The sequence below is a fragment of the Schistocerca americana genome, chromosome 3, assembly GCF_021461395.2.
Source record: "Schistocerca americana isolate TAMUIC-IGC-003095 chromosome 3, iqSchAmer2.1, whole genome shotgun sequence".
NCBI lineage: Eukaryota > Metazoa > Arthropoda > Insecta > Orthoptera > Acrididae > Schistocerca > Schistocerca americana.
The window spans coordinates 694,177,053-694,199,117 of record NC_060121.1 but is presented as its reverse complement, the minus strand read 5'-3'; the positions used below and the strand labels follow the sequence as shown (position 1 = coordinate 694,199,117).

At 42.4% G+C, this 22,065-nt stretch overlaps 1 protein-coding gene across 1 annotated transcript in view; it reads right to left on the bottom strand.

The window, feature by feature from the left end:
* LOC124605228 overlaps positions 1-22,065 on the bottom strand; it is a 304,515-nt gene that overhangs the window by 108,364 nt on the left and 174,086 nt on the right. Inside the window, exons 6-7 of the mRNA XM_047136779.1 lie at positions 10,997-11,087; positions 7,404-7,581 (exon numbers count right to left, since the gene is read on the bottom strand). Coding sequence (XP_046992735.1) covers positions 7,404-7,581; positions 10,997-11,087 — 269 coding nt within the window. The remainder of the gene's footprint in view (positions 1-7,403; positions 7,582-10,996; positions 11,088-22,065) is intronic.

Genomic DNA, 22,065 nt, shown 5'->3' with positions numbered 1-22,065 from the left:
GGTAGCTGGTCATTGATTCAGTTCATACTTAACAGAATGCTGACCAGAAAAATTGTAAACAAAAGAGCTAAAAATCAATTAAACATGAAAATTTTTTTGTGAGGGAGTATACACTCTAAGACGAAAAAAAAAGATGTACCATGAAGGAATTATCAGAATGGGATGGAAATCGGTAGGTGTGATGTACATGTACCGAAAAACAAACTATTACAATTTCAGAAAAACTTCATGATTTATTCAAGACAAAGAGCTTTACAAACCAAGCGGTCACTCACACGTTGGTCTATCTGTAGCCCTCATGTCAGCAATTATTCGGTAATTGATAGATTTGTTGGATGACCTCCTGAGGGATATCTTACCAACTACTGTCTGATTGTCGCGTTAGATCGACAAAATCCCGAGCTACTTGGAGAGTCCTGCTTATAACACAGGCCAACGAAAAATTTTTTGTGAAAAACTTTTTTTACTTTGATAACTGATCCTTATAGATTTTCATGAGCTGAATCCAAATACAGCCTTAGTTTTTTTGTATCACCCATAGTTTTCGAGCAATAATCTTTTTTCTTACAGAGTACAAAAATCCTATACGGTAAACGGGGAAATTAATGAAACGCTTTGTTACAACATAAGCATGGTTTGTATTTACAGTAAGCTGCTTAAAACAATGATATGTGTTAATAGAGGTTTCACTTGTCAGCTGTAATTGGTTTGCATTTCCTTTCTCTTTTTTCATTGAAGCTTCTTGTGTAGCTTTTCCTACGATGAGTCGCATGCTGAATTTCTCGGTGAAGTGACTAACTTAGTCCCTCATCATGTTGGTGTTCCAGCGGCCTTGGTAGCGTTTTTCCATCACTGTAATGTCCTGGTGAAAACGCTATGGTTGATCCTCACTAACATCTTCCATATTGTCCAGGAAGTAATCAAGGTGTTGTTGTTGTCTTCAGTCCTGAGACTGGTTTGATGCAGCTCTCCATGCTACTCTATCCTGTGCAAGCTTCTTCATCTCCCAGTACCTACTGCAACCTACATCCTTCTGAATCTGTTTAGTGTATTCATCTCTTGGTCTCCCTCTACGATTTTTACCCTCCACGCTGCCCTCCAATGCTAAATTTGTGATCCCTTGATGCCTCAGAACATGTCCTACCAACCGATCCCTTCTTCTAGTCAAGTTGTGCCACAAACTCCTCTTCTCCCCAATTCTATTCAATACCTCCTCGTTAGTTATGTGATCTACCCATCTAATATTCAGCATTCTTCTGTAGCACCACATTTCGAAAGCTTCCAATCTCTTCTTGTCTAAACTATTTATCGTCCATGTTTCACTTCCATACATGGCTACACTCCATACAAATACTTTCAGAAACGACTTCCTGACACTTAAATCTATACTCGATGTTAACAAATTTCTCTTCTTCAGAAATCCTTTCCTTGCCATTGCCAGTCTACATTTTATATCCTCTCTACTTCGACCATCATCAGTTATCTTGCTCCCCAAATAGCAAAACTCATTTACTACTCTAAGTGTCTCATTTCCTAATCTAATTCCCTCAGCATCACCCGATTTAATTCGACTGCATTCCATAATCCTCGTTTTGCTTTTGTTGATGTTCATCTTGTACCCTCCTTTCAAGACACTGTCCATTCCTTTCAGCTGCTCTTCCAAGTCCTTAGCTATCTCTGACAGAATTACATTGTCATCGGCGAACCTCAACATTTTTATTTCTTCTCCATGGACTTTAGTACCTACTCCGAACTTTTCTTTTGTTTCCTTTATTGCTTGCTCAATATACAGATTGAATAACATCGGGGACAGGCTACAACCCTGTCTCACTCCCTTCCCAACCACTGCTTCCCTTTCATGCCCCTCGACTCTTATAACTGCCATCTGGTTTCTGTACAAATTGTAAATAGCCTTTCGCTCCCTGTATTTTACCCCTGCCACCTTTAGAATTTGAAAGAGAGTATTCCAGTCTACATTGTCAAAAGCTTTCTCTAAGTCTACAAATGCTAGAAATGTAGGTTTGCCTTTCCTTAATCTATTTTCTAAGATACGTCGTGGGATCAGTATTGCCTCACGTGTTCCAACATTTCTGCGGAATCCAAACTGATCTTCGCCGAGGTCAGCTTCTACCAGTTTTTCCATTCGTCTGTAAAGAATTCGCATTAGTATTTTGCAGCTGTGACTTATTAAACTGATAGTTCGGTAATTTTCACATCTGTCAACACCTGCTTTCTTTCGGATTGGAATTATTATATTCTTCTTGAAGTCTGAGGGTATTTCGCCTGTCTCATACATCTTGCTTACCAGATGGTAGAGTTTTGTCAGGATTGGCTCTCCCAAGGCCGTCAGTAGTTCCAATGGAATGTTGCCTACACCCGGGGCCTTGTTTCGACTCAGGTCTTTCAGTGCTCTGTCAAACTCTTCACGCAGTATCATATCTCCCATTTCATCTTCATCTACATCCTCTTCCATTTCCATAATATTGTCCTCAAAAACATCGCCCTTGTATAGACCCTCTATATACTCCTTCCATCTTTCTGCTTTCCCTTCTTTGCTTAGAACTGGGTTTCCATCTGAGCTCTTGATATTCACACAAGTGGCTCTCTTTTCTTCAAAGGTCTCTTTAATTTTCCTGTAGGCAGTATCTATCTTACCCCTAGTGAGATAACCCTCTACATCCTTACATTTGTCCTCTAGCCATCCCTGCTTAGCCATTTTGCACTTCCTGTCGATCTCATTTTTGAGACGTTTGTATTCCCTTTTGCCTGCTTCACTTACTGCGTTTTTATATTTGCTCCTTTCATCAATTAAATTCAATATTTCTTCTGTTACCCAAGGATTTCTACTAGCCCTCGTCTTTTTACCTGCTTGATCCTCTGCTGCCTTCACTACTTCATCCCTCAGGGCTACCCATTCTTCTTCTACTGTGTTTCTTTCCCCCACTCCTGTCAATTGTTCTCCTTAAATTCCCACCTTTTTGCAGTTTCTTCAGTTTTAATCTACAGTTCATAACCAATAGATTGTGGTCAGAGTCCACATCTGCCCCTGGAAATGTGTTACAATTTAAAACCTGATTCCTAAATGTCTGTCTCACCATTATATAATCTATCTGATACCTTCTAGTACCTCCAGGATTCTTCCATGTATACAACCTTCTTTTATGATTCCTGAACCAAGTGTTAGCTATGATTAAGTTATGCTCTGTGCAAAATTCTACCAGACGGGTTCATCTTTCATTTCTCTCCCCCAATCCATATTCACCCACTATGTTTCCTTCTCTCCCTTTTCCTACTCTCGAATTCCAGTCACCCATGACTATTAAATTTTCGTCTCCCTTCACTACCTGAATAATTTCTTTTATCTCATCATACATTTCATCAATTTCTTCGTCATCTGCAGAGCTAGTTGGCATATAAACTTGTACTACTGTAGTAGGTGTGGGCTTCGTGTCTATCATGGGCACAATAATGCGTTCACTATGCTGTTTGTAGTAGCTTACCCGTACACCTATTTTTTTATTCATTGTTAAACCCACTCCTGCATTACCCCTATTTGATTTTGTATTTATAACCCTGTATTAACCTGTCCAAAAGTCTTGTTCCTCCTGCCACCGAACATCACTAACTCCCACTATATCTAACTTTAACCTATCCATTTCCCTTTTTAAATTTTCTATCCTACCTGCTCAATTAAGGGATCTGACATTCCACGCTCCGATCCGTAGAACGCCAGTTTTCTTTCTCCTGATAACGACGTCCTCTTGAGTAGTCCCCGCCCAGAGATCCGAATGGGGGACTATTTTACCTCTGGAATATTTTACCCAAGAGGACGCCATCATCATTTAACCATACAGTAATGCTGCACGCCCTCGGGAAAAATTACGGCTGTAGTTTCCCCTTGCTTTCAGCCGTTCGCAGTACGAGCACAGCAAGGCCGTTTTGGTTAGTGTTGCAAGGCCAGATCAGTCAATCATCCAGACTGTTGCCCCTGCAACAACTGAAAAGGCTGCTGCCCCTCTTCAGGAAGCACACGTTTGTCCGGCCTCTCAATAGATACCCCTCCGTTGTGGTTGCACCTACGGTACGGCCATCTGTATCGTTGAGGCACGCAAGCCTCCCCACCAACGGCAAGGTCCATGGTTCATGGGGTGGAATCAAGGTGACTGTTCAAAAAGTGAACTTTCGGGCTCATTAAACATCCTAAAGTTTTAAACATCTTTAACACTGTAGGTATAATAGAAACACATTCTTGGTCTTTTTCATGTCCTATGGACGTTGTAACGACTTGCTTGAATGATACCCATGCTTCTTTCTCATTTAATGTCATTGTGGATTCAAAGTTAACATCAAACATCAATTTTCTAATGTCAGGTCCGACAAAGACGCCTTCTTTTAGTTTACTTTCTGAAAGGTGTTGAAACATTTGGTAGAGATACTTAAAACAAGGTCCATCTGTAGGCAAAGTCTTTACAAACTGTTTCATTAGGCCTAACTTTATATGTAGAGGTGGTAGGAGTACGTTTTTTTGTTTTTTTTTTGTGTAGAATGTTCTTCTCACCAGGTTTTAAAGACTCCCTCAGAGGCCAGTTCTTTCTGCACCAGTGTTGATCCCTAGCCCTACTGTCCCATTCACACAAGAAGCATGGAAAATTTGTAAAGCCACCTTGCTGACCAAGGAGCTTGCATGTTACTTTTAGATCGCCACATATCATCTAACCATGAGCAGAATAGTCTATTTTATTTAGCAATATTTTTGGGTTTTGATAGCATTCTTTCATATGTACAGAATGTCCAACAGGTATAGATGCATAAATGTTACCATTGTGTAGCAAAACAGCCTTTAAACTAGTTTTGGATGAATCAATAAACAGCCTCCAGTCTTCCTTTTTATATTCAGTACCAAACTCTTTCACCAGACCAGGAATGTCTTAGCGGTACACTAAATCAGATTCTTCCAAAAAACTTGGAAAATTGCTGTTCTCTGTTTCCATACATGTATATGCTTGTTCCAACTGTCAAAAAGTTCTTTTCTTTTAATATAGAGCCAAGCAATTCATCTTTTTCTTTCGTTAAGCCCAGTTACCTAACCAAATCGTTAAGCTCGGTCTGGGTAAACAATTTGGGCTCTAGACTTTCTGTATTACAATGGAACTCATCATCATCTGGTTCATCTAAATCAGATTGTACATCAGAAAAGACTTCTGTTAGAATAGAATTTAAATCATCTGGTGGTTCAGGAACCGGCAAATCTACACTATGCTCTACTGGTCGGATGGTGGACGTAAGGTTAGGGTAGCTTATTATCTTCTTGTTTTTCGAATTATTACCAGTAATATCAACACTGCAAAAGTAGCAATCATCATAATGACTTATTGGCTCCCTCCATATCATAGGAACCGCAAATCTAAAGGCTTTTTTCTCCTTTTCGGACCAATGTCTCAGATCTTCAACACACACAGAACATACCTTATGTGGCGCCCTAGATATATCTTGATCACCAAGCTTAGATCCAAAGTATGATAGATAAACCTTTTTCACAAAGTCTGTAATGTTTCTTTGTTGTTTTTAAAAAACAAATTCACTACAAATATAACAAGAACTGTCAGCACAGTTTTTACAACCACGATTAGACATTGTACTGAGCACAAGTACAGGAAATGGGAAAGTGAGGTTAGGCTGACAGTAAACAAAACACCATCTATTAACACAAAAATAGAATCGACCTTTTTTGCCAGCAAATGTTTTTCAGCAGTGCTACCAACGTCATCAACATTTATTACATTTCCTTTTAAAATTATTTTAGCTATATAAAAGCTGTTAACTTATTTAAAAAATCGCTTAATTAAAAAAATTTAACTGTAAAATGTGAAGAAATAGTGGGTGATGCAGTTTTTTTAAGTGTCATATTTGGATTTTCCACCCTAAAAAACATAAGAATAAGTTATTTTCAGCAAAAAAGTGTTTCCATTGTTGGCCTGTATAATGCTCCAAATGTTCTCAACTGGGGAGAGAACTGACGATCTGTCTGGCCATGGTAGGGTTTGGCAAGCCTGAAGACAAACAGTGGAAACTCTCGCCGTGTGTTAGTGATCATTATCTTGCTGAAATGTACGCTCAGGATAACTTGCCAAGAAGGCTAACAAAACGGGGCGCATAATATCGTCGACGTTCCGCTGTACTGTGAGACTGGCACGGATGACAGCCAAAGGGATCCTGCTATGAAAAGAAATTGCAAGCCAGACCATCACTCCTAGTTGTCGGGCCGTATGGTGGGCGACAGTCATGTTGGCATCCCTGTCTGCAGATACGCTTTCGCAGGTTATCGGAGCTCAGTTCGAAGTGGGACTCATCACTGAAGACAATTTCTACTATAGCGAATGAGATTCCAGACCGAAGACATGTCTGGTGGTGCCCGAGACAGCAGAGGGATACCAATCTTAGTGTCGCCAGCTATAGGGCCCCACAACCAGGACCGACGGCCTCGGGTGCAATTTATTTTCATAGCAGGACCCCTTTGGTTGTCAACCGCGGTACCCTTACACCACTGCGTACATACAAAATTCTACTCTCCAATTTGTTGCCCTTCATGGCGAGCCATCCTGGGCTTATGTTTCAGGAAGATAAATCCCGCCCACACACGGCGAGAGTTTCTACTGCTTGTCTTCGTGCTTACCAAACACTAAGCTGGCCAGCAACATCGCCGGATCCGTCCCCAGTGGAGAACGTTTGGCGCATTATGGGCAGGGCCCTCCAACCACTCGGGATTTTGACGTTGTAGCGCGACATTTGGACAGAATTTGGCACGATACCCTCAGGAGGACATCCAACAGGTCTATCAGCCAATGCCAAGCCAAATAACTGCCTGCACAAGGGTCAGAGATGTATTATGGGCTTGCTCAATTTTTGAAGCTCTTTCTCTTTAATGTGTCGTCCAATTTTTCTGAAATTTTAACCATTTGCTTTTCTGTTCATGTACATCACATTCACCGATTTCCGTTCCAATCGGCTAATTCCTTCGTGCAGCGGCGTTTTTTCTTTGTTGTCTTAGAGTGTATAAATAAATAATATTATCCTGGAAAGTTGTCAGTTACTGCGAAAACTCCTGTACAGAATAGAGGAAATGTCAGTAGGGAGCCTTTCAAGAAACAATTAAATTTTTGGTTTATCATTAATTTTTTCAGTTCTTCTGGAAGCCTATTGAAAATGAAACGTCGTTAATAGTACTCATCTTTCTGTACAATGTCTTGTCTCAAAATAGTTACGATACTGTACCGTTTGTATAATTTTGTCCAGAGAGGTTCGGCGGAGTAGCAATGAGTGAATTTGCAGCAGAAGTGTTGAGCCAGACGCGAGCAAACATCCGCTCTCTTGAGGAGTGTCGGCTCGCGCGGCTGTGTACTCACGGGCTGGCAATCGGCGGCGTCCATGCAGGCTTTGATCTGCGAGTGTATCCAGAGGGTGGCGCGTTCCTGCAAGCCGCTCAGCAGGAACGCCTCGAAGTCCAGGAAGACCTCGTTGTTGCGGTCGCGGTAGCGCGCCGGCTGGTGCGGGATGATCGTCACGAAGTCATTGTTCCGGCACCTACGACACAGCGCCGAAAATTGCTCGGGCAGCTCACGTGTAAGAATCGTATACCAAAATATAGAGAAGTGGCTATTCGTTAGGCACATGTGTATAGTTCAGATCTTGAGAATAAGGTAGGAGAGATAGGGCAGGTATGGCGGCTTACAGATTTCCCTTTTCTCCTCGTTCAGTAGGACAAAGGAATAGGAAAGAAAATCGGTAATGTTGGTATATCCATAAACATTATCACCACCTCCAACACCACCACCATCATCATATTCACTTTCAGGGATACGCTTACTGCGTTTTCCATCTTCTAAGTTTGTTGCTGAGCCCATCTCCTTTTGGGCGTACGAGGGTTTCTTCTTCTTCTCGGCCTGTTCCTCAACAGTTGTTTCGTCTGTCTTTCTTCTCGCATTCTGCTCACATGCCTTTCTATCTGATTATGTGTTTCTCTGTTGTGTTGTTTATCCGTTCAACATTAAGTTCCACTCTAATTTGTTCACTCCTGATCCTGTCTTGCCGAGTGCAACCTTTTCTGTGTTCAGAAATCTCATTTCAGCTGGATGTATTTGGCTCTTATCCCTCTTTGTCAGAGCCAACTTTTCACTCCCGCACAGCAGAGACGGCACAGCAATATTTTTTTTATAAAACTTTACTTTTGTTTCCTTTCTAAAAAATGGTTCAAATGGCTCTGAGCACTATGGGACTTAACTTCTGAGGTCATCAGTCCCCTACAACTTAGAACTACTTAAACCTAAGTAACCTAAGGACATCACACACATCCATGCCCGAGGCAGGATTCGAACCTGCGACCGTAGCGGTCACGCGGTTCCAGACTGTAACGCCTAGAACCGCTCGGCCACCCCGGCCGGCTTTCCTTTCTAACTCCATTCTTTAGGGTTCTGTTAATGGTACAACATGTATTCTGAAACTGATTACTCTTGTTGTCTGTGTCTCTATTATTAGGTTTCCTGAATAATTTAAACTGGTAACTTGTAAATTATTCTGGTATTTTGGTAATGACTAACACAACTCCTTTAAACACAATTACCGTCGTTTTATTGATTGAGATCTCCATATATATTCTTCGCCCAGAAGATGCAACTTAGTTAATGCATAATGTAGTTTATTTTTCTCGTCTTTCTAGTCTCAAGCTCCGAGTCTTGCCTCGTATGGGCCAACTGAGACTGAACGACTGCCGTATCATCCTCTGCCAATGGCGTCATCGGATTCGATATGGATGGGCATGGGGTCAGCACATTGCGCTCCCGGCCGTCGTCAACTTCCCAGACTTTGGAGCCGCTACCGCCCGGTCAAGCAGCTCCTCAATTGGCTCCACGAGGCTCAGTGCACTCCGTGCCAGTCCGCGCACCGCGGAAAAATTCGTGGCACTGCTGGAACTCTAATCCGCGTCCTTGTGATAGTAGCCAGACAAACTGACCACTGAGCTACGCAGGCGGGCTTTCTCTACTACGCTCCATATCATTTGTCTCTCACAGAAGGCTGTTACGTAATCTATAAAGGGTATTTGTGTTATCGTGATAAATTCACGCCTTTTTCAATTAAATGTTTTATAAAGATTTCACTAACTACGCACAACATTCTATTCCTGAAACCATTCTGACGTCTAAAAGGAGTGTTTCACTTACATCCTGTAGTCTCTTGCCAATCATTCTAGAATATATCTTATCGGGTGTGTCGATCAAAGTTATCTCTCTACGTCATTCTTTGACACTGTCGATCAGTCAACGCGATCTGTTGATTTAAAACATGTGTGGATAAAGATCTTACGTCAAGATCGCAAATCTTCTTTATAGATTAGTCAGTTCAGTCGGCTCATAGCCGTCTCACAGACACTTTCTTGTTCCTGTTATAAATATTAGAAGTGATATCTTGTTTATATCCACTCATCGACGGTGCAACTATCACTGCTGTCCATCGTTTATACACACGCATGGACACTGTAACAATATTGGATTTGTGATTAACGTTGTCAGTTTGCATAACCAATCAATAAGGAAAATTTGCGATCTTGACGTAAGATTTCTATCCACACATCTTTTATTCCTCTATAATTACCACAGTTATTGCGTTTTTCTTCCAGCACATATTAAACAGATGGGACATTTTAATTTTAGCGACATACCACCATAGTATATAAGCTCAGGATTTATTGCTTCCTTCCCGGTTGCCTTTTTAGTTTTTATTCTTGTCAGAGTTCCATCAAGGTCTTCATATGTCAGTAGGTCGCTCGAGTATGGCTCGCCTTACACATTCTTTACTGATAAAATCTGTTTGTCGCTGTACCATAAATCGCCGTAATGTGTTTCCGTATCTTCTTCTGACAATTGGTTTATATTGCCTGTACCCTTCTCTGTTTTATTTAAATGTTTCTTTCCTACATAAGCAATTAGCTTAGCGCCCGCTTCTTCGCTCGCATAGATGCGTGGTCTGCTTAGAATTTTTGTTTTTGTTTAATCGAATTTTATGTTGTTCACAAACTACAGCATCTTCTACACTTTGCACTCTAATGAAGGCCATGAAAGGCTAGTCTTTTCCGAATGTATTTAGTGGGTGAATTTCCAAAAACCATGGAAAGCGTATTTCTTTTAAATTTCTATAGAGGCTGAATTTTCAAAACTGCTTAAACATGTATTTGTTTATTTCAGAGCGAGAAACCAAACACCAGTTTTCGTTCTAGCTTCAAAATTGCATTAATAGTGACATATTTTGAAAAAAATTCGTCCCCTATTTCCCTCCCTTAGGGTGGAATTTCGAAAAGTCCCTTCTCAAACGATGCCTACAGTATAAGATCAACACAATATCCAAATTTCAGGTTTCTATCCTTAGCGGTTTGAGCTGGACGACAATTTGTCAGTCAGTCATATCGTTCAAATGGCTCTGAGCACTATGGGACTTATCTTCTGAGGTCATCAGACCCCTAGAACTTAGAACTACTTAAACCTAACTAACCTAAGGACAACGCACACATCCATGCCCTAGGCAGGATTCGAACCTGCGACCGTAGCGGTCGCGCGTTTCCAGACTGTAGCGCCTAGAACCGTGTCAGTCAGTCAGTCAGTCAGGACATTGCATTTGATAAATAGAGAAGATTGTTTGCTTGCCATGTAAGTCGTTCTCAGTATTACAAATAGAGCTATTCAATGCTTCATTTTCAGCTTTTCTTGCAACTGTTTCTACCACCGTCAAAATTAAAATGAAGACAACTTCTCCATGGAAGATAAAGAAGACAGCAGAGAAACTTTGTGTGGAAAAAGAGCTGAAAATTAGTAAACAAAGCAGTAACAAAGAGTGTTCTTTCCATATAGTAAAATTACTTTTAGACGTGAGCGGAAGTAGCTGTACTAGTGGATTCGACAGCGCATATGTCAGAATGTGTGGGCCTAGGCAAAGGGCCTGCCCTACTCACCCGTCCTTGACGAGGGCGACGCTGCCTGCCGCATGCGGGTCGTCGGCGTCGGGAGAGACGGCGACCTCCGTCAGCTTGACGAACTTCCACGCTGTGGACACAACACCCGACACTGCAGGTACGTCGCAACAGGACAGCAATAAGCAGCAAGGCAACGGACATGCTATAGTCACCACTTTCCAGATTTCCATGAAGCGTCTTTGAAGAAGGTGTAACAAAATATTGCAGTTAAATTTACTCATACTGACATTGGCTATATTACAAGGCGCCTTAAATGTTTAGAAATGAATCAAATTTGTATCAGTCAAGACACACTGCGTTTTTCAGGACGAATGGTGAATATTTCTTGAGGTAGCTGTATTTGCACCGCTGGTCATTAAGACGGCTGCACCTTGAAGACGAAAACTGTGCTACATGATATGCACTTCACCACATCTGCATAAAGTAGGTGCCAATCACGCCATCTATATACTTACATAAAACTTGATGTACATTTGTGTACATGGATGTATGTTCCACATCTCTTCCTAAATCACTGGACCGATTTCAACCAAAATTGGAAAGATTATATGCCTAGAAAGAATTTCTGTGGTGATAAGAACCACCTACGCACCAAGGGGAGTGGGGTGAAAAAGTAGAGTAACCGACGACGCTCAAATACCCGTACTTTAGTCATCCAGTATTTGAGAATGAGACTACTTACTGACTTGGAACGAACTTATCACGCAATTTAAATCTTTCCAAAACTTTTTCTCCTTGACAACCCCCACAAAATCATGAAAGCAAAAATGTTTATCGCTTACTCCATTTTCGCTGTTCTTGCAATAACTGTCGCATGAACAATGACGTTTTAATGCATTACGTCTTTGCTACTAACCGTATTCGCGACAAATTTTCAAATTTTGCGGACAGGATTCAGATATATCACTGAATGTACCAGCAAAATTATATCAATGTACGACACACATGAAGACGTTCAGGAGATATGAAGTCATAAACATTGAGATGCGTGAAAATGAAACTGCAGCGCGGAATTCGCTATAGATATCGTCCGCAGCTCGTGGTCTCGCGGTAGCGTTCTCGCTTCCCGAGCACGGGGTCCTGGATTCGATTTTCGGCGGGTCAGGGATTTTTCCTTCCTCCAGATGACTGAGTGTTGTTGTGTCGTCTTCATCATCATCATTCATCCCCATTACGGTCGGAGGAAGGCAGTGGCAAACCACCTCCACTAGGATCTTGCCTAGTAAGGGGGCGCGGGTCTCCCGCGTCGCTCCCCTACGCTCTCTAAAAGAGTATGGGACTCATCATCATCATCACAGATGAAACATGTGTACAAATACATGGAAAATATGGTAAATATATGTAAACTATTTTTGAGATGTGCGTACCTGGGCAAACCTATGGGTGAAAAGCTCATCCGAAAAACCCTGGAACAATTTCAACCAATATGTAAAGATTTTTAACTACCGCTACCAGTCCCAAAATTTGTTAACTAATGTATTATTTATTTCTTGTGCGACATGTTTCGAGGGTATACCTCATCATCAGGCTATATGGCATTACAAAAATAATTTCACAATCAGATCATGCAGATGTTAAACAGTCTTTTCATAAGTCCTGTGGTTATCCTGTAGAAGAAGAGAAAACCTAGTAAGAGGCGATGTCACTTTGTAAACTGGGCAATGTCCACTGCACTACAGATTTGTTTTTGTGATCGTGTTTCCAAGTTACTGGTACGTGTGTGAACATTTGTGAACAGTGATCAAGAAAGCCAAGAGAGCCACAGAAATTGGAACACCTCAGCTCATCACAACGGGACTGACACGCCAGAAGAGCCAAGTGAGTGATTGTTTCGAAACATTTTCATGCAAACATCAGTCCAGCTTACAAAGTGACATCGCCTCTTACTAGGTTTTCTCTTCTTCCACAGGGTAACCACAGCACTTATGAAAAGACTGTTTAACATCTGCATAATCCTATTGTGAAATTGTTTTTGTAGTGCCATATAGCCTGATGATGAGGTATACCCTCGAACCATGTCGCACAATAAACAAATAATACATTAGTTAACACATTTTGTGACTAGTAGCGGTAGTTAAAAACCTTTACGTATCTTTTGAGACTGTCACAGTCGAAAAATAGTTAAAATTTCAACCAAATTTGGTACACATATTAGTCACGACCTGGAAAGAAATACTGTGGGTTTAAGAACCACCAGCCTCCTACTGGAGTGAGCGTGATAACGCGGGGAAGGAAGAGGAGAGGAAGAGATGAGCAGACAGTGAGGAGGAAGGAGGTAATGAGTACGGATAGGGGGGAGGGGAAGATGAACAAGGAGAGGTGGAGGGGGAAATGTACAGAGAGAGGAGGTGATGGACAGAGAAGGGAAAGGGGAGGAGGTGGACAGAGACAGGAGGAGGAAGAGATTGGCACAAAGATGGGGAGAAGGAGATGAACAGAGAGAGGGGAAGGAGGAAACGGACAGAGAAACGAAAGAGGAAGAGATGGGCAGAGAGATGAGGGAGGAGAGTATGGGCAGAGAAGGGGACAGCAGGAGATGGACAGAGAGTGGAGGGGTGGGGTGGGGTGGAGGAGGTCGATAGAGAGGTGGGACGCAGGAGATGGACGGAGAGTTGGTGAAGGAGGAGATGGACAGAGAGAGTGGGAGGAGGTGATGAACTAATAGAACTATGGAGTATATACAAGCTCACGCAACGCCGGGTGCTCAACTACTTCTGTATATAACGAAAAACTATCCATGGTTTTCTCGTTTAGAAATAGCATTTGAATGTTGACTGTTGGCATGGAGGTATAATAAGCAGAGAGAGCGCTACAGACTTACCCTGTACGTTACTTTAAAGCCGTGGCCGGCACGTTAGATGACTCAAAACATTAGTAGACTGCTACTTACGATTGCTTCTTAATTTCTGTCGTGTGCGAGCAACAGTTGTTACGGGTAGAAAATGTGACAATGCTTATGTTAATAACACAATGTCAGGAAGACAATCACAGACGTTTTTCTCTTCTTAAATGCATATTTGATCCAGTAAGACGACTTATTTCCCCTTGTTAATGTATCTTCCTCTTTGCTATAAGTACGTATCGAATAACCAGAAGCGAAGTATGTGATATGAAAAGGCTCCTTTCGTAGTCCTTCATTTTCCTTAATATGAACTGACGAAACACGTGATCGTTCCGTGTTTTTTTCCCGAATATGTCGAGAACATTTTGGAGAAGCAACGAAAAAAGGATGCCAAATTTAAAAGATTGGATAAGTTTTACAGAATCTCGAAATTTAGCACGAACTCCAATGCGATGTGCTTTTAATAGTTTCCAGATGAAACTCTGTTTAAAAATCTGGCAGAAAACCCAAAGAGATTCTGGTCGTATATAAAGTACACCCGCGGGAAGACGCCATAACAATGTTGATGTTACCGACGACGGTACCACTAAAGAAGAGTTATTAAAACATGGATCCGAAATTCTTTTACCAAGTAAAAAGGATTCAAATCAAGAAGACGAGTAACTTAAAAGTAAATATCCTCGATACAGTGAAGCAGCTTAAAGCTCTTAATAAAGGCAAGTCTTCCGGTCCAGATAGAATACCATTTAGGTTCTTTTCAGAGTATGCTGATGCAACATCCCCATACTTTGCAGTCATATACAGCCTCTCGCTCGACGAAAGATCCGTACTAAAAGACTGGAAAGTTGCACAGGTCACACTAATAATCAGGAAAGAAAAGAATTACATACTCATATCACCGAAGTCGATTCGCAGTAGGAGTTTGAAACATATGCTGTGTTCGAACATTATTAATTACCTCGAAGAAAATGGTTTGTTGACAAACAGAAAACACGGATTCAGAAAATATCGTTCATGTGAAACACAATTAGTTCTTTGTTCTCACGAAGTAATGAGTGCTATCGACAAGGACTCTCAAACTGATACCATATTTTTAGATTTTCAGAAGGTTTTTGACACCGTTTCTCATAAGCAACATCTAACCAAATTGCGTGCCCTTGGAGTATCGTCTAAGTTGTGCGACTCGATTCGTGACTGCCTGTCAGAAAGGTCACAATTCGTAGTAAATGACGGAAAGTCATCGAGTAAAACAGAAGTAATATCTTGCGTTCCCCAATAAATTGCGGTAGGCCCTCTCCTGTTTATGATCTACGGTAACCATTTAGGAGACAAAATGAGCAGCCCTCTTAGATTGTTTGCAGATAATGCTGTCATTTACCGTCTTGTAAAGTCAAACAGATGATCAAAACGAACTGCAAAATGATTTATACAAGATATCTGTATGGTGCAAATACTGGAAACTGACTCTAAATAATGAAAAGTCATCCACATGAGTACTTAAAAGAATCCTCTGAATTTCAGTTACACAATAAATCACAAATCTAAAGGCTGTTAATCTACATACTCAAGGCTTACAGTTACGAAAAGCTTAAATTGAAACGGCCACATAGAGAATGTTGTGGGAATGAATTGGCAGAGCACTTATAAAATGCGTCAGGTCTACTAAAAAGACTGCTTACACTACCACTACGCTTGTCCTCTCGCTTTTGGAGTACTGCTGTGTGCTGTGGGATACGCATCAGACAGGACTGACGGGGAACATCGGAAAAGTTCAGAGTAGCGTAGGTCTTTTGTGTTATCGCGAAAGGGGGCAGAGTGTTCCACGGATATGGTACGCGAATTGTGGTGGCACTCTAAAACAAAGGCATTTTTTCGTTGCAGGATGATCTTCTCGTGAAATTTCAATCACCAACTTTTAGAGTGCGAAAAAATTTTGTTGGCGCCCATCTACATCATGATAAAATAAGGGAAATCAGAGCACGCGCGGAAAGATTCAAGTGTTGATTTTGCCCGCTCGCTGTTCGAGAGTGGAACTGTAGAGAAATGCTTGAAAGTGGTTCGATGAACCCTCTGACAAGCACTTAAATATGAATTGCAGAGTAAGCGTGTAGGTATAGATGCTATGTTTGCTCGGTATCCAATCTTATGACCGAGCGAGGTGGCGCAGTGGTTAGACACTGGACTCGCATTCGGGAGGACGACGGTTCAATCCCGCGTCCGGCCATCCTGATTTAGGTTTTTCGTGATTTCCCTAAATCACTCCAGGCAAATGCCGGGATGGTTCCTCTGAAAGGGCACGGCCGACTTCCTTCCCCATCTTTCCCTAATCCGATGAGACCGATGACCACGCTGTCTGGTCTCCTTCCCCCCAAAACAACCAACCAACCAATCCAATCTTATGTTTTCACGGCATTCAACCAGAGAGATTTTAGAGTTAGAGTGATAGGAAATCCTAAGTCAAATGACAGAAATAAAAGCACTACAATAAAAGTAAACAGCTCAACCAAAATTCCCGTATGTGATCGAAAATATCGCTTGAAGGAATGCAATTTTACATCACGGGCGGTCCGCGGGCTGAATATGGCGTGCGAATGGTTTATCAGTCCGGTTCGCGGCAGAAATTTGTGGGATTGAGAGCAAGGTGTTCTCATTGTGCTCAGCCCGGGACGTATTTTTGGATATTTCCGCCGACGCTAGGCTCGCCTCGGATTTCCTGCTCGTATTAACATTAAAAATAATTCTTGTCCGTTGTGGACGTTTTACAACACTGCAGCTCCTGAAACTGAAGGTAGTTTATAATGAATTGGCTGCAACCGGTTGCTTTTATAGACGTTTATTTTTCCATGACGATGTTTCAAGATGGCTGACATCACGTCTTATGACGTTTACATTTCGTTATGTGTTGTGAACATGGTTTCTTTTGCGGGCTGGGGTGGCCGAGCGGTTCTAGGCGCTACAGTGTGGAACCGGGCGACCGCTACGGCCGCAGGTTCGAATCCTGCCTCGGGCATGGATGTGTGTGATGTACTTAGGATAGGTTTGAGTAGTTCTAAGTTCTAGGGGACTGATGACCTCAGAAGTTAAGTCCCACAGTGCTCAGAGCCATTTTTGAAGCATGGTTTCTTTATTACGGCATTGCAGAATCTAATAATGGACAGCTATTGTGAAACGTCGTCAGTAAAGAAACAGTGTTCACGACGCATCAATGGCCGTAATCCTATGAAGACGGGGTGAACATAAAATGAATGTAGTCTCAAAAATGGGTATTTTGAGGCACAATTTGTGGCGTGTCGTGTTGGCAAAGGGGTGACACAACATATCGGGGCGTTACCCCATAAACATTAACATCACTTACTCTGTAGTTTTGACTATTTGCGTTAGGAGCGCTGCTGTCGCGACACGTGACAGGGCGGCTCGCGAGCTTAAGTTTGTGAATCAGGCTCGCGGGTGACCAGAGATCGCTCACGCCTGCTTTAGATAATAATTCGGAATTATTAGTACACCCGTTAATGGCGCAAGGTGGCATTTTTTATCAAAATACTTGCACCAGAAACTAATGAATGGGGCAACTAATATGGCGGACTTGGGCTACAAATTCGTGACGTCGTGACAACACTCTTTTATTATACCTGCACGGTTATTGGTCAGAAGATAACGTTACGCCTCGTACAAGAACGAGTAATGTCCACCGGCATGTGTCAGAATTTGAAAGCGACAGGATCGTACCCTGTCGGTATTGTGGGTTATGGTTCCTGGTCATTGCTGGTCGCGTGGACCGGGATCTGGTGACTGTCACGTGAATGCGGTATCGATGGCCTGAGGAGAGCTACACTCAACGCCTTGCTAGTTAGCAGTTACCTCACACGGTTAGCACCCCAGAGGACAGACATATTACATTGTTAGCTGAGCTGTACAACAACCAGCGATAGCACGACACAGGAGGGGCACCACGTAGTCTTTTCGTGAGAACCCAGGTTGTGAGTATAGCGTCACGATGGACGGCCAAAATTCTGTATTTGTGCAAACTCTTCTTGTACTCTGAACTGATTTCATCGTAGTTGGTTACAAAGTGTGTTTATACAGTGTCGAAAGAGCAGAAACTATCACTGACGATTACAATTGTGGTAAACATTATGAAATAGATTGATGTATTGCGACTACGCATTGAAGTCAGCTGTTCGTGATGCATGAAAATTTGTTCCGGACCGCGACTCGAACCCGGATTTCCCGCGTATCGCGAGGGGTTGCCTTAACCATTCGACTCTCCGAGCACGCCTTCAGGACCGACCAAAACTTCCATATGTCACATAGTCACAATCCTAATGCTCCCACAACTCCTGATACCCGCACAGGGAGAGACAAATATTTTATAGTCATTTTAGGCAGCACTTCACTTCAGCATCCATACATGTCTGAAGGACATTGTATTGTGAAGATACAACAGACACTGTATAAATCAGACATTGCATCCATCAATAACGTATCCAAACATGATGGGCTAAAACGACGAAATAATGTTTGTTTCCCTGGGCGGGAATCGCGAACTGTGCGAGCATGACGATAGTGACTACGTGACATGTGGAAGTTTGGATCGGTCCTGGAGGCGTGCTCGGGTAGCCGAAGTGATTAAAGCGACCGATCGCGATGAACGGGAAATCCGTGACCCGGTCCGACACAAATTTGCATGTGTCGCAAACAGCTGACGTCAATGTATAGCCGGAATATGCAAGTCTACTTCGTAATGTAAAACAGTTTCGTAAATTAGGAAGACATGAACTGTGGGAAAACCGGAACAGAAGAGAAAAGAATCATTTGAGATGTGGCACTACAGGGGAATGTTGAAAGTTAGACGGGCTGATAAGATATGGAACGAGGAGGTTCTCGGCAGAATCGATGAGGAAAGGAATATAAGGAAAACACGGACAAGAAGAAGGGACAGGATGATAAGACATGTGTTAACACATCACGGAGTAACTTCCATGGTGCTAGAGAGAGCTGTAGAGCGTATAAACTGTGGAGGAAGAAGGAGACTGGGCTACATGCAGCAAGTAATTGGTGCTGTAGACTGCAGGTGCTACTCGGAGAGAAAAAGGTTGGAATAGGAGAGGAATTCGTGGCGGGCCGCATTAAAAGTCAGAAAACTGATGACTCAAAATAAATAAATAAATTCGGAAATGTAATCGGTTGGCCGGGTAAACATAACGTGGTTGATATGGAAATTGCATTTCTTGTAGCCACAGTAGTGCCGAACGCATCAACCAAGCACAAGCCAGAAGCGTTGGAGACCAAGTTGTGTGGCCAAACTGTCTTTAACCATGGTGGCATGAAACGGAGGATAACAAAATTAAGACCGACATATTAAACTCTGTCTTCCGAAATTGCTTCACCGAGGAAGATCACTACGCAATTCCTATGTTGGATCGCTATTCAGATGCCAGAATGACAGATGTAAAAGTTTAATGAATGTGAAAATGAAAAACAAGACAAATAACCCGACAATGGAAAGGCCACCGGCCCTTATAGAATACCCACTACTTTATATATTGAATATACAGAGGATCAGCCCCTCTTCTAGCATCAATTAATCGTAGATCGCTGAATCTACCTGGTACTGCGTAGGTTGATGGTGCAGCTCTTGACGTTCAAAAAACTCTAGAATGGGTTGCACACAATCGTCTAGTAAAAGTACGTAAATGCGGAGTATCCGAAGAAATAGGCGAGTAGATTGAGCTTTGTAGCAAATACGCTACATCACGACTTTTGTCAAGTCAGTGCGCAGCCCGAACGTGGCTCTCCTTGAGTTTCATCTCTGCTCATATGAGTCGCTGGCTACGAAGACAACATTTTGGCGGAAAACACAGGCGGCTGCCTTCTATGATGAGGGTATTGGAAATTTGGTACAGAGCCACGGCAAATGTCAAAGTCGGAGTGGCGACTATGTAGAGAAGTAGATGGAAGGTGTAGCTAACAGCTGCAAATAAAACATTTCTGTTTTTCACTGTGGTTTCCATATTGCGACCAATCAGAAGTGACTTTCTGGACAACCTTCGTATTAAAAGCAACTGAGTTGCACCGTATACTTGGACAGATGTATCCATGATGTATAAAACATATCATGTAAACGTAAACATTTACACAAAAGTGCATTTTTACTATATCGTGCATTTTAAGAACGGAGAAGCCTATGTGGAATGCTTCGTTTGGTAACATTGGCCTTTTTATCTGTATATGCTTTTATTTTTGACAAACCTATTTATAATGTGTTGTATATTTTCAACGATAATGACGGCATGGTGTGAGTGATAAACTCATAACGGAAACGATTTTTTTGAAGACCAGAAGATGGCAGTTTCAGCTGTCGGAACCCGCCATCAATATTAAATATTAATTATTGCGATCCTGGCTACAAAATGTTTTTCAAGTTAAATATAGGTCGGTCCTTCCATTTCCTCAATATGAGAAACTTCAGTTTTACGATTCATGACAGAAGCTCCAGGTTTCGCTTTCCACTGAAAATATACTACCTTCACACTACTGCCTATGCTCTTAACACACGAGAGCTTTAGCTAGAATGCAGACAGAATTATTATCTGTACCGGTGAAAGTTTACTACGCCAGAGGCGGCAAATTTGCGGACTTTCTAAAGCAAAAATTGGCGGGACAAATACCCATGTGTGCAGTGCATACTTTCTTTCTGCATATATAACCTGCTTACGACTATTCACTGTGTAACATTCTAATTAGAGTGCTGCAAGAGGTAGCAGCACACGGAGAAGACCAGTAAGCCCAACAGTCTTCTACTTTTACCTTTGCACACTAGGTATTAGATAGCTGCCAGTTCCACATTTACGCTTTGACGCACTTGTACGTGGTCTCCTAACGTATGAGGGCGGTCACAGGTTCGAATTAATTATCACGTATAGAAGTCCAAGCTGCGACCCTGAGAGTTAGAATTGGTGTCCGTCTTCCACTACATATTCAGTCTTCAGTGCGACACATTATTCCAAATAATAGACGACGGAGACCCTCGTTGTACAAGTCTTGACTTAGACTGTTCAACAAACATTTTACCTCGAAAATTAGCTCCTCGTCAACCTTGTCGTAAAAGTCTTGACTTTGACTGTTCAACAAACATTTCACCTCAAAAATTAGCTCCTCGTCAATTTCAAAATACCCACCACGTAATGGATTCTTCATTTGACGAAAGAGGAAGAAAATACTGGTTGCTATGTCAGGAGAACAGGAGGCAGGGGCAAGATTGGATGGGCCAAAAAAGAAGCATGTATGACGGTGTCTTGTACAGAACCAATTGGGGCACTGTTGTGGAGCACACCGCCCCACCCCTGGGCAGCTTTCTGCGACACTTCGTCTCGAGAGTCTCTCGTAACCAAGTCAGGAGATTTCGATAGTACGCTTCTGTGACGGTTTGACCCGTAAGAGAAAAATCCGTTAGCACCGCACCATGACAGTCTCAAGGAACTCTCTACGTCACCTTGCCCCAAGATGGCTCGGTCTTCGACCTTTACGGTGGTGGTGAATCTATATGTTTTTACTACTTTGTTTCAGGGTAGTAATGACTGTAGTGAAGAAGGCGTAAGAAGACCTCTGACAGCTAACAGCACTGTTGCCAGCTTTCAACTGAGAGGCGCAAACAGGTGCAGGCGAGACAGGGCCTTCCTATATATCCTGACAACACAGGTGTTGCCACAGAAACGTTTACGAAATCGCGATATGTGACTGGTTGAGCTAGACGCGCGACGCTGCCGCACCCAGCCCTCTGCAACTGTCACGAATCTTCTTACGCCGTCTCGACTACAGGAGTCTAAAGACGCCATCAGGAGTGGCCTGACGTAGCTGCAACATTTCAGCTGTTGTCTCAGTTTGTCGGGCTTTCTTAATGATTGTCAGCAGGCGCGAACCCAGCGGGCAGCGACCTTTGTCATTTCAAAATGTCACGCAAGATATTGGGAACTGATCCATGACTGATTTGCACTTTTCCCACTATCGCTTCAATTGTAATACGCCAGTGTTCGAGCGCAATGGCCTCCACTTCTCTCGCGATTCCCGATCCTGCACAGAGAGATGGTTCGCTACTTCTTGTTCATTCAGTGTTGTTTGTCAACACTGGAAGCATATGCGCCATTCTAAACACTGTGACATATGGCGGTGCATTTTTGGTGAACACGTCCATCAACTCAGCATGGAT